The sequence below is a fragment of the Mesoplodon mirus genome (genome assembly GCF_964341445.2).
Source record: "Mesoplodon mirus genome assembly, chromosome: 13".
Classification (NCBI taxonomy): Eukaryota; Metazoa; Chordata; class Mammalia; order Artiodactyla; family Ziphiidae; genus Mesoplodon; species Mesoplodon mirus.
Window position 1 is genome coordinate 2,246,201 of NC_138989.1, and position 12,453 is coordinate 2,258,653.

Genomic DNA, 12,453 nt, shown 5'->3' on the forward strand with positions numbered 1-12,453 from the left:
GGCTTCTCAGTTTTCCACGGCTCTGCTCTCGGCAGGCTTCCGAGCCCCATGAATAAAGAGAACGCAAAAAAATGAGACCATTTCATGAAATAAAAGATGGTCCCCGCTGTGACTGCCCGCGGCCATGAGAGCTAGTTTGGTGGTATTTTTTGGGCCACTCAGCCTCCAGGTGGTTCTGGGACCAAATTGATCGTCTCTCACCAAACGGACACATGTCAGGAGTTTCGCCAAGACAGACACATTGCTCTGCTCTGTTTTAATTCCTGTTTGTGTGATCACTTAATCAAAAATCAGAGTAAGGTGTGTAATTTTTTTAGCCTCCAAACCCACACAGTTTGCATGCTGTTTGTCCTTCTGACAAACTCTTACTGAGCACCTACTCTGTGCCAGGCGTCCCTGTAGGTCTAGCAGGGAACAAAGTTCCCTGTCCTCCCAGAACTTCATCCCTGTTGGAAGGGGGGCGTTGACACACACATGTGGGTGGCTGGCTGCGGTGTGCTGGGCGCTATGGGGGAAGCCGGCCTCACTGGTGGGGTGGCAGATGGCAGGTTGCGGGGTGCTGACACAGGGGCGGGGGTCCCAAAGAGGTGATGCTGGAGTGATTCCTGTAAAGGGCTGAGGAATCCACTGTGACCCTGCTGCTTTCCGTACAGCAGGCCCCTTGCGGGGAGGCACAGACTCCACTGCAGGCCCTCGGGCCCCCACGGGACAGCTGGGTGGTAACCCTGTCCTCGTACCCCACAGGCGAGCTGCTGGACGGGCAGAGGGGCCTGGTGCCCTCCAACTTCGTGGACTTTGTCCAGGATGAGTCTCGACTGGCAGGCACTCTGGGGAAAGACCAGGATCAGAACTTCATCAACCACGCCGGTGCCGGCTCGGAGGCGGAGCGCGTCCTGGACCTCCACTCCCCGACGCACACGGACTCCGGCCCCTCCGACCACGGGGCGGGGACGCTGGACACGAACATCGATGACATCGGAGAAGACATCGTGCCTTACCCTCGGAAAATCACCCTCATCAAGCAACTTGCCAAAAGTGTCATTGTGGGCTGGGAGCCCCCAGCGGTGCCCCCGGGCTGGGGGACTGTGGGCACCTACAACGTGCTGGTGGACGCAGAGACGCGCCTGAGCCTGGCGCTGGGTGGCAGGACCAAGGCCCTGGTGGAGAAGCTGAACATGGCAGCCTGCACCTACCGCATCTCCGTGCAGTGTGTCACCAGCCGGGGCAGCTCGGACGAGCTGCGCTGCACGCTGCTGGTGGGCAAGGACGTGGTGGTGGCCCCGTCCCACCTGCGTGTGGACAACATCACGCAGGTCTCCGCCCAGCTCTCCTGGGTGCCCACCAACAGCAACTACAGCCATGTCATCTTCCTCAACGAGCAGGAGCTGGACGTCGTCCGGGCCACCAGCTACAAGTACCAGTTCTGCAACCTCAGGCCCAATGTGGCTTACAAGGTGAAGGTCCTGGCCAAGCCCCACCAGATGCCCTGGCAACTGCCCCTGGAGCAGAGGGAGAGGAAGGAAGCCTTCGTGGAGTTCTCCACACTGCCGGCAGGTGAGCTGTCCTCCTGGGCTGGGGGGTCGGGGGGGAGGTAGTCCCCAAGGGAGGGGACACCGGGATGTCACCCTGTGCAAGGGGAGGGGCGGGGGGAGCAGCAGGGGAGCCGCTGCCGACAGCCGGCGCCGTCCTGGAGCATCCTTCGATCAGCCGGGAACCACGGAATACACCCACGCACACCTGTGTGTGTGTGAGAGGATTCTGTTCAGGGGCCATGTTGTTGGAAATATTTAACGCTTGCATCTGTAAGAGGCTCGTCCTACAGAAGACAGGAGGAAACAAGAGCACCGTGGGCAATTGGAGGGTTCCGTCTTCCTGGTGTCACCCACTCCTGGACGTGCGCTCACAGAGAGGAGCCATAGAGGGGGTGCCCACAGTGCTCTCAACATTGTTCTCTCTTCTCATGTCTCCTTTTGATATATATACATATACGTATATATATCTCACACATACGGGTGAATCTGCAAAGACATGGAGTTCCATTGTGGATGCTATCTTGGGTTCCGGGCACCCGTCTGCCTCCTTCCCCGCACTCCCAGCTGTAACAGGAGGAGGACGCACTCCCAGCTGTAACAGGAGGAGGAATGCACTCCTCTCCCATCCCCCCACACTCTCTCCCAGGAAACTGTAAAGAGATGGGTTGAGATGGACATCCTCCCGGGTCGGCTCATCCTCCAATTGATCTCAGGGGCAGCTGCCACCACCGTCTCCATGAGGTTCCGTCATGCTGATCTTGGCTGGGGCTCATGTACAAGGCAGCCCTTCTGAGCAAGGCAGCCGTGCGCAGGATGGGAGCCCGAACACCTGGGGAAGAGCAGCCTTCCTGGAGCAAAGAAGGTTGTGTCTGCAAAGATACGTGAGGGCATATTTTGATACCTCGAGGGCTTGTTTTAATCCTCTGATGTTCACAGAATTCCCTCAAAATGCCTGTCTCGACAGCCTCCTCAGATTTGTCTTCTGTGATTAATTAACCCAGCTCTGCCCAACCTCATTTGTCAGCAGGTTGACAAACAATTCAGTGGTTCTCCAGGATCATTTCTACTAACTGCAGAAAGCCTTCCATCTAACCTGAGATTGGCTCTCCAATTTATGATGGATTTGCTTTTTATTGCATGGTGCTCTCCAGTCTTTTTGAAATCCATCATCAACTAGAGTCTGACCTACAAAGCAGCAAGGTCAGGGGCAGGCGGGACAGACATTACTTCGAGGAGGGAGCAGGTCTGAGTAGGAACTAATTTATGAAGGGTCAGTTCATTCATCTTGTAAGGTGATGCTGGATTTCCTGCCTGCCTATTGGCATGTCAGTCGTGGATACTGGGAGAGTGAGGACTTGAGCTTTTCATTGGTTCCTGCCATGAAGTCTTGTGGTCAGTGCTGGGGGGTGAAGAAACCAGAGGCACCAAACCCAGAGACCCCAGGGCCTCCGAGGAGAGGCAAGAGCACGTACGTTGGGGCAGCCGGGAGAGTCTTCGTGGAGAAGCTCACGTTGAGATGGAGAGGGACCAGGAGAAGATGCTGAGCCCAGGGCCTGTTCCCGTAGGTTCACACCCAGTTCCTGGCTTAGTCAGCTCAGGCTGATGTAACAAAATGCCAGAAACTGAGTGGCTTATGAACAGGCATTTATTTCTCACAGTCCTGGAGGCTGGAAGTCCGAGATAAGGCGTGGGCAGACTCAGTGTCTGGTGAGGCCCACTTCCTGGCTCCTAGACGGTGAAGACACTGTGTCCTCACCTGGAGGATGGGGCGAGGGAGCCCTCTGGGGCCTTGTTGATAAGGGCACGAATCCTGCTCATGGGGGCTCCCCCCTCATGACCTGATCACGTCCCACAGGCCCCTCCTCCAAGTGCCGTCACCTTGGGGGTTAGGACTGCAACATACGAATTTGGGGGGGATGCAAACATGCAGTCCACGGCAGACTAGTGCCTTTGCCTGTCCAGGCGGAGGAGGACTTTGTGGAAATGTCACGAGTGAGAGGCATGGGGAGGGCAGCCCCTGAACCTCGTTCAGCATGAGCTTGATGTCGGGCATGTGGCTGGACCAGGTGTCCCCACGTGATGGACGTCCGTGCGACCCCCTCACCTCTGGGTCACTGGAGGGATGGGCTGGAGCTGGCAGATCACAGCTACACAAGTCTTCCCCACCCTCAAAACCCCGGCCCTCCGCTGTCATTGCTCTTGTGGTAGAAGTGGGCACCCAGCAAACTCCCCAGCTAGTTTCAGTTCTTGACCTTCGCCCTTAAAAATAATGACCCATGTGTCATGTTTGAATGGACCGTCCAGGTACAATTTAACTTCTGAAGCTGGTTGTAGGGAAGTTCAGAAGCCCCATATTGCAGTGTGTTGACGGTGGGTTGCATCAGCCTTACTCATGAGCTGCTCTGAGCTGCAGGCTGGCGTTTCCAACACACAATAGCGGAGCAGCTTCCCTGGAACCTTAACTTCCTCATTTGCAAAACAAGGATGCGCTGAATTCACAGGACTGTTGTGCAGATCACGTGATGTAAAGAGTCCAAAGAGAGCAGCAGAATGAGAAGCACATAGAGAATCCTCAGCAAACAGCCATTGCCCCCCCCCCGCGCCCCACAGAAATCCACGCGGCGGAGCAGCGTCTTGGAGGATGAAGCTCATACCTTCTTCCTGAAAGTTACACGTTCCTTTCCAAATAGAATGCTAGTTATGGGGGATTTGCACCAGACAGACCCCGGGGGAAAAGGAGCTGCCTGCGGGTTACAGGGCAGACAGGTGGTCCTGCTGTCCCCAAGAGCCACCTGGAAGGACCAGCGACATGACCCTGGCCTCCTTGTTGGTTGAAGTAGCTGCTCAAGACTTCCATGGTGAGCGCGATTCAAACGGGTTCGGGGGCAAAGGAAGCGGCCCAGCTGGTCAGCCGGGCAGTGTGTGCAGAGCTGGTGTCCAGGGCCGGGTGGCTTCATCAGAACCGTCTCTCTCCAGCTTCCGGCTCTGTCCTGTCCCACAAGGCGGTGAGATGGGGGATGTGCGGTCCAGCTCACTGCCCCCAAGTCTGATGAAGAGAGAGGCGGAGGAACAGAGGGAAGGCGGAGGGAGGAGGGGTGCAGAAGAGTATGGAGAGGCGGCAGGGATTTCTTTCCTCTGCCAGACGCTGGGTCCTCGTGGCCGGCTGGCCTGGCCGGGTCACGGGCTCCCCTGGGGACGGAGCACCGTGAGCGGGGTTCCAGGAGGCCACCGCGTGTGTCCGGGAGCTGCCACTTCCTCACCCTCCTGCCCTGCTTTCACGCTTCATATTCTGCCCGCGACCCCTGGAGGCTTGAACAGAAGATCTCGTTTCCGGGCGCCCCCAGCCGGGCGTGGTGGCAGCTCTTCTGCCAGAGGGCCGTGTCCTGACAGCTCTGCTCTGTCCCCCAGGTCCTCCCGCCCCGCCCCAGGACATTGCCGTCCAGGCCGCGGCCACCCCAGCCACCGTCCACGTCTCCTGGAAGCCGCCCGCCCTGACGGCCACGGGGCTGTCCAATGGAGCCAACGTCACCGGCTACGGCGTGTATGCCAAAGGGCAGAGGGTGAGTCCTTGCTGGGGCAGCACTCTCCGCTCAGTGACGGGCGACTCTCCCTCTCAGCCCCCAAGACCTCCCAGCAGCTACTTAAGCAGCCCCTGCGCCGCCATCCCGGGCTCGGCTGCAGGACAAGGAGAATTCTTCTTGTCCTCCTTCGCAGAGTGCTGTCTGCCCTTCTCCCGCAGTGACTACCTGTCCTGCTCGGGACCTTTCTTGTTCTCCCCTGGGTACCAAAAATTCACATCTTTCGAGCCCCACGATATCAGGGCCCGCTCAGTAGATTCTACCAAACCGATTCTTGGCGAGACGGTAGTCCAAATGCCCCGGAAACGCTGCAGGGAAGTGTTAATGCCCGCTGTAGGGGGGCCCGTAATCTCAAGCCCCAGCCGGTCCGGGCACAGGAAACAGACACGGCTGCCCTTGGGGGGCGGGGCTGGAGAACGCTTCTGTATGCTCTCCACTCCCTACCCTGTTCCCCGCGGCCCCAGGCCCAGGGCTGCTGTATCAGACGCGGGGCGGTGTCCCAGCTCGCCCGGGGAGAGCGGCCGCTGCAGGGCCCTCTCTCCTCCCAGCTCCCCGCAGAAGCCCAGCGGGCAGGGCCCGGAGGGGCCGCAGTCACGTGCCCACCACAGCCGGAAGCCCGTTTTGGCCTCTGCTTGGCACCTCCCTGGGGCCACGCTTTGGCAGAAAGACGCCCGGCGTTCTGATTCCTCCGCGGCCCCCGCGTCTGCTCCTGGATTGGCTCTGGACGCGGAAGAAGAGGGCGTGCTCAGCGGTGCCCCCAGGCGTCCACTGGCGGGCGGGAGGCGGGGCTGCAGCCTGGTGTGGTTTCCGGCCGGGCGGTGCGGTTTGAGCTGGATGTAGGCGGGGCCCAGAGCCCTGGCTGCTGGAGAGGCGCCCGGGCGGCCCCTGACCCCGCTCTGTGTGCGCGCAGGTAGCTGAGATCATCTCTCCCACGGCGGACGGCACGGCCGTGGAGCTGGTGCGGCTGCGGAGCCTCGAAGCCAAGGGCGTGACCGTGCGGACCCTCTCCGCCCAGGGCGAGTCCGTAGACTCTGCCGTCGCTGCCATCCCCCCCGACCTCCTGGTGCCTCCTGCCCCCCACCTGAGAACTGCTCCCACACCGAAGCCATTAGCAAGTGCCGGAGCCCCCGATACCAAAGATGAACACCTGGGTCCGCACGCCGCGGCGGATGAGGCCTGGGAGCTCGGCCGGGCGCCTGCTCCGGCCCACGGGCGCCTGCTGGAGCCGCCCGGCCTGCAGGGCTCGGGCCCGGGAAGGCGGTCGCCCTCGCCCAGCCGCATCCTTCCGCAGCCGCAGGGCGCCCCGGTCTCCACCTCCGTCGCCAAGGCCATGGCCCGGGAAGCCGCGCAGAGGGTGGCCGAGAGCAGCAGGGTAAGGCTGGGCGTTTCCTCGCCGGTACCGCTGCCCGTGCCGTGCGGTCCGTCCCTGCAGTCCAGCGGGGATGAGACCTTCCATGGGCACCCCGAGTCTGCGGGGAGACGCGCCCCGAGCACTCAGCACCCAGAGTGGCGGCCTTGACTTGGTGAGAAGGATGCCGTGTTCATCCTCCAGTTTTCCCCTAGGGCTGCATTCCAGGGCATTCCAGGCCTGAGCCTGTGGGAATCAACGTGTGTTTTCATTGCATAGATACGGACCCAGATAGCCAGAGGAAATGGTTATCCACCAGCCTGGCTTAGCAAACGAGCTAACAGCCGGCTAACCAGGTACTGGTCTGTGTCCAGGGATCTGAGAGGTGCCTCCTGGGAGTGGGCTTGGGGACCCATCTTCCTAAACGAGGGTCACCTCCTGGCTGGCTCACTTCAGACTTCTAGCTGTGTGTGTGTGTGTTTGCACGTGTGGGTATGTGCCAGTGTGTGTGTATACACACGGATAGACATGTACGTACGTGTGTATACATACATGCACACACACATTTATATACACGTATGTATACATAGATACCTACATATAGAAATGCATGCACATAAATATACTTGCATGCCTATCACTGGAAATCGCCTGGACCATGGGGAGGAGTACTCGGATGACAGTGTGGCCACGTCCCGGAGGAAACGTGCAATGAGACGAGAAATTGTAAGAAGCCCCTGTGAATTGATGCCGGAGAGCAGGACGTGGACCTGAGCTAGGCCACGTGCCCCTCCCTGCCTGGGCCAAACCCCCGTCTCTCTCCCTTGGGCGCATTTGTCTACCAGGGCGCCCAGCTTGTCTGCTGCAAGCCCGAGGTTAGGGCCCTGGCAGAGGGGACAGTGGTGGTCAGTGGTCTTCTCAGCTCTGCCCAGCCAGCCCACGGGGGTCTGTCCAGGACGGCAACCCCTGGCAGTGCCTTCTCTGAGATGCAGGTGGAGACATCCATGCTGGCGCCGGGAGACCCTCACTTCCTGGGCATCCCAGGGCCCAGGCCAGGCCCCCTCGGGGCTGGAGGCTGGGTCAGGAACTTGAGGAGAGGCCAGACCCCTAGAGGTCAGAGCTGAGGTAGGCGGGCCACGGCCAGGCAACCAGCAGGGGGAAGAGGTACCGTGACAGCACTTCAGTGCCTGTTGAAAAACTGGAAATCCAGGCTTTTTGTGGAATCTCCCGACCTGTTAATAGTTACACAGCAGTTTGTACCCTTGACTAAAGGAAGTGCCTCAGAATGTGCACATTTAGTACGGGCACCCTGGCGCTCCGCCCTGATTTCCCACAAAGCAGAAGCCCAGGTGCTTTGGTGTAGGAAGGGGCTGGCAAGGGAGCTCTGCCCCGCCCCCCCGCCCTCTTGGGTAGCAGCCATGCATCCCACCACCCTGAGCTCCCAGACAGGACTCCCGAGAGCGGGCTGGAGCCAGAGGCTGGGCCCAGGAACACCTGAGACAGTCGCCACCTCCCCACCTCCCCCCAGCCTGCCTTCCCCTTTCAGAAGGTGTGGAGAGAAAGCAAACCTCTGAGCTTCCATATTCAAGAAAAGGTTAATTGATCACATTAACAGCCGGGCCAAGGTGGCAAACAGAGGGAGAGGAGCCTTTCTTCAGCACCCACACGTTACCTCCTGCAAAGGCAGGAGCTAGTTCCGGTGGGCATGGGAGGGGCGGCGGGCACCCAGGGCAGCATCAGAAAACGCCCGCCAGCCTGTGCGGGTCACTCACCCCAAGTCCCTTCACACACTGGCTCCGAGGAGGCAGAGGAAATGATGGAGCCCAGAAGACGTGGGGCCTGGAAGCCGCCTGCCCTGCACCCACCCCCAGGGTCAGGCGCCCTCTGCCCTGACACCTCCCCTCTTCTCTTCCAAGCTAGAGAAAAGGAGCATCTTCCTGGAGAGGGGCAGTGGGCAGTACGCAAACTCGGACGAGGAAGACAGCTACGAGTCCCCCGACGTCAAGAGGAGGGGCGCGTCGGTGGACGAGTTTCTGAAAGGCTCGGAGCTAGGCAAGCCGGTGAGTGCAGCTCCTGGGTGCACGGCCCCGGGTTCCCGGGTGACAGCAATCACGGTCCACTTGGAAGGTTTAGATCGCACAGTGCCTGCGCTTTTGTGACCTCACTGGGGGAAGATTCCAAAAGTCGGAATGTGAGGTTTTTGCCTTCCTTGACCGCCCTGTGTGAGTATCTGTTCATGGGCTGATTCTGTGCTTCAGATGAGTCTCCAGGTAACCGCCTGGTCTCAGTTTGGGCAAAACCTGCCCCTTGTTTCTTTACTTTGGTTCATCAGGCAGATGAGTGATGAGCATCTGCTAAGTGCTAAGCATCATGGGAGATTCAGAAATTAAACGGTCAGCATCCCACCCTTGGAGGGGCAAAAATGTCAGGGCCTCTTGTCCCAGACTGGGCTCACAAGTGACAGATCCATCCAATGTGGGTTTGGTCTCCCAATTTCTGATTATGCATATTCTAATGGGAACGTCCTTTAATGGTGTCAAGACCTAAGGCTGGGCAACAGGAAGAGTGGGGCCTAGAGATTCCTGAGATCTTGAGATGTCAGAGCTTGAAGACCCCTCAGATGTCAGATCCTCCAGGCCCCACAACACACAGCTCTGCAGCAAGGCAGTGTCACAACCTCTCCAAGAAGAGGGCCTTGGAATCTCACAGACTTGGACTCATTTCCTGGCTCTGCCACTGCTAGTGGTAGGCAAGTTCCTCAACTTCTCCAACCATCAGGTTCTTTATCTAAAAGATTAAAATAATTCTATTTGCATTCATTTAAACACAAGAAGTGGAATGCCCAACTAATAATGACTAAGATAACAAAGACATTTCATCCTCCCACATTGCAGGAAGTCTCAGGTGGGAGGTTGCAAGGTTGATTCAGCTGCTCAGTTGTGTCCTGGCTCTAGGTTCTGAATCTTCCATTCTTTTGGCCTTTCTCTCATGGTTACAAAGTGGCTGCCATTGCTCCAATCGCCACACTTTCATATGACAGCACCCCAAGAAGGAAGGAAGGAAGGGAGGGAGGGAAGGAAAAAAGGAGGGGGGCTTTCTTCTCAGGCACATCTCTTTTAACTGGTAGAAAAATCTTCTCCAGAAGCTCCATCAAGACTTCCCATGACATCTCACTGGGCAGAAGAGAGGAATAGGAGTCCTATGAATGGCTTAGCCATGATGTATTTGGCAAACAGCAGACACCTCCTTCCATCCCATGGGTTTATTACTAAGTCATCATTGGGTTTGAATCCAGTGAGATTGTGTTTTCGAGGAGAGTTCCTTCCCATTTGCCTTGGGAAGACCTCTTTCAAACCAGCCTGATCTTTGTTTATTCATTTAAAATCAATTCACTTCTCTGCAGTGCCTGACTGAAAGAATTAGGGCTGGAGCAGCTCAAACGCTGACACACAGACGTCTCGGGCTGAGAGCATCTGGGCCACTTCTCTGAGGGCTCGGCTGGGTCGGGACCCCCAGCCTGGGCACTCACGCTGCCTTCTCATCAGCGGGCCGGGAACTTAGCGCCACTCAGGTGCTGACACGTCTTTATCTAGAGGAGCGATTGAAACGGGGGTATTGTTAATAGACATGTCTCGAGATGCTATTAAATACACTTGTCTGGTCGCCCACCAGGAGGATAAAGAAATTGCTCTGAATCGACGCCATCCAGCAGAAACAAAACAGCCTTATGCATGTTTGGGGCTCATCAGTCTGAGCTTGCAGGGTGTGCAGTTTGAGTTGCTGCCAATACTCAAGATGCTGAGTACTGGGCGCTTGCTTTGAGGGTGGGAACGGGACCGCTGAACTGGACCAGCCCCCAAATCCCCAGACCCCATCAGGGCTGCTGGTGCTTCAGTTTACACGTTAGCAAGCTACTGTTCCTTGCTTTTCTGTTGACCCTTTCCCGCCGTCCCCAGACTCCTCCCCGAGCACCCCCAGCAGCGGGCCTTCCCCGGTGTCAGTGACCAGACTGGGCACAGAGTGGGCACACCACACAGGGGGGGTCCCACCCCGCCCGGACCGGGCTGTACTTTGACAGCCCAGTGTGTGCACGTGTGTGAATTCCAGACTGCACGGTTTTCTTAAAACTCTTAGGCGCCCTTAATGGTGCGTTTGCACCCACTTGCCTGCCACCCTGCACGCCCTGCTCCCTGACCCTAGATGCCACGGACACGCTCACGGGGCCTCGAGTCCTGCTGCCACCTGAGTTTACAACCTGTCGCTTGAGCCTTTGTCCAGCCACTAAGTTGGAGAGGCTGACGGTACCCAGAAAAGCGATGTTTTCCTGTGTGTCTTGCGAGCCCCCTGGCATTCTGTCCTGCCAAGAGCCCAAGGGGTCTCTGCCTGCCCCCGTCCGGATTTAGAGTTGGGAGGCCTGGTCTGGTCCTCTGTCTGCCATCCCAGCTCGCCGCGGGCTTGGGGACTATGGTTCCCTCACCTCTGAGGTGAGCGGCTCTCACCCAGACACGACTCTGAGCTCAGAAGTGGGCAAAGCCGGGCAGGGCCAGCCAGGAGGGGCCCCGGGTACCCCCGCATGCTGGAGCTGCGCCTCCATCTCCATCCCCTTCTCCTGCCCAGCCGCACTGTTGCCATGGAGACGAGTACCACACGGAGAGCAGCCGGGGGTCCGACCTCTCGGACATCATGGAGGAGGACGAGGAAGAACTCTACTCGGAGATGCAGCTGGAGGACGGGGGCCGGAGGCGGCCCGGAGGCACGTCCCACAGTGCCCTCAAGGTCAGTGCCCAGGGGCGCCGGGCCCCTCCCCGCCATCCCCACAGTCCCCCCATCCCTGTCCCTTTGCCGGTCCACGAGGCCGGCTCCAGAGGCACCTGGCCCTGCAAGCAGAATCCACAGATCCGCATGGGCTTCGCTCACTATTGAGTCTGCGCTCGGGGTCTCCTGTCCCTCCTCTTTCCCAAAGTTCTGGGTGAAGGAGTCTGGGAGAACCCACTGGGCACCCCCAGGGGCACCCAGCTGTGTACCAAGAACTGAATCGGAAAGAATAGAAGAAAGAAGATTCCCCCCCTGCCAAAGCCCTGGCTTTCGTGGCCATCCGCAGAGGAGCAGGGGCTGGGAGGGCAGGAGTCCGCCTCTGAGTCAGACTGGAGACTGGGAGCGAGTCGTGCAGAGATTCTCAACCGAGGTGGACGCTGCTGGACTGCGGGAGGGCCAGGGAGAGGGGCTGTCAGAGGAGGGTCCTCCCTCCTGGAGGACAGCGGGGTCCACACACGAGCCCCTTCGCAGACACCTCCCAGCAGGGGCCCCGGCATCCTCTGCTTCTGCCTGTGGCGTAGCCGTCGGCCAAGGGTTTGACGGGGGGTCACCTTGACCGAGATCGCGCTCCAGGCCCCAGGACGCACCAGGAGCCGTCCTGCTGCTGCTGCTGCCCGTTCCAGCCGAGCATCTGTTCACTCGGCACGAACTGGTCGCCCCTGTGCGCCAGGCCCTCCGCCAGGCTGGGGTATGAGGATGGACGTGACCTCCGACCTCCAGCTGCTCCCAGCCCAGCGGGGGAGACACACAAAGGGCCGGAGAGCTGGTCGGGCCGCTGTGGGGTTTTCACACGAAAAAGGCCTCGCTCTGGAGAGGAAAACCCCGCCCGACCCCGGCCTTTCTCTGGGAACACAGAGCCACGCATTTTGAATGGTGGACAGAAGGCAACATCCAAATCCGACTGCCGGCTCAGTGCCCGCTCGCGTAGACCGGACTGCCTGCCGTGCTCCCAGCAGAGGCCCCCCGCAGGGCTCTGGAGACGCTGTCGCTAGAGAACCTGCCAGATCCCTGTGCAAACCCCGCACGGCTGCCGCTCCTGCTACCCCCACCGGCCCCCCTCCTCCCCCGCCCCCGGGCCGCCGTCCAGCAGGATTCACGGTGACCTTTCCTGGCGGAGGAAGGTCCCAAGCTGCCCGCGGTCTAGCCTGACCCGCTCCCCATGCTTCCCCGCGAGCTGGGC

General features: G+C 59.2%; 1 protein-coding gene across 1 annotated transcript in view; it reads left to right on the forward strand.

Moving 5' to 3' along the window:
- The window catches only part of RIMBP2 (RIMS binding protein 2), a 109,136-nt gene that overhangs the window by 69,358 nt on the left and 27,325 nt on the right, over positions 1-12,453 (forward strand). Inside the window, exons 9-13 of the mRNA XM_082640018.1 lie at positions 745-1,554; positions 4,941-5,092; positions 6,021-6,482; positions 8,375-8,518; positions 11,076-11,234. Coding sequence (XP_082496144.1) covers positions 745-1,554; positions 4,941-5,092; positions 6,021-6,482; positions 8,375-8,518; positions 11,076-11,234 — 1,727 coding nt within the window. The remainder of the gene's footprint in view (positions 1-744; positions 1,555-4,940; positions 5,093-6,020; positions 6,483-8,374; positions 8,519-11,075; positions 11,235-12,453) is intronic.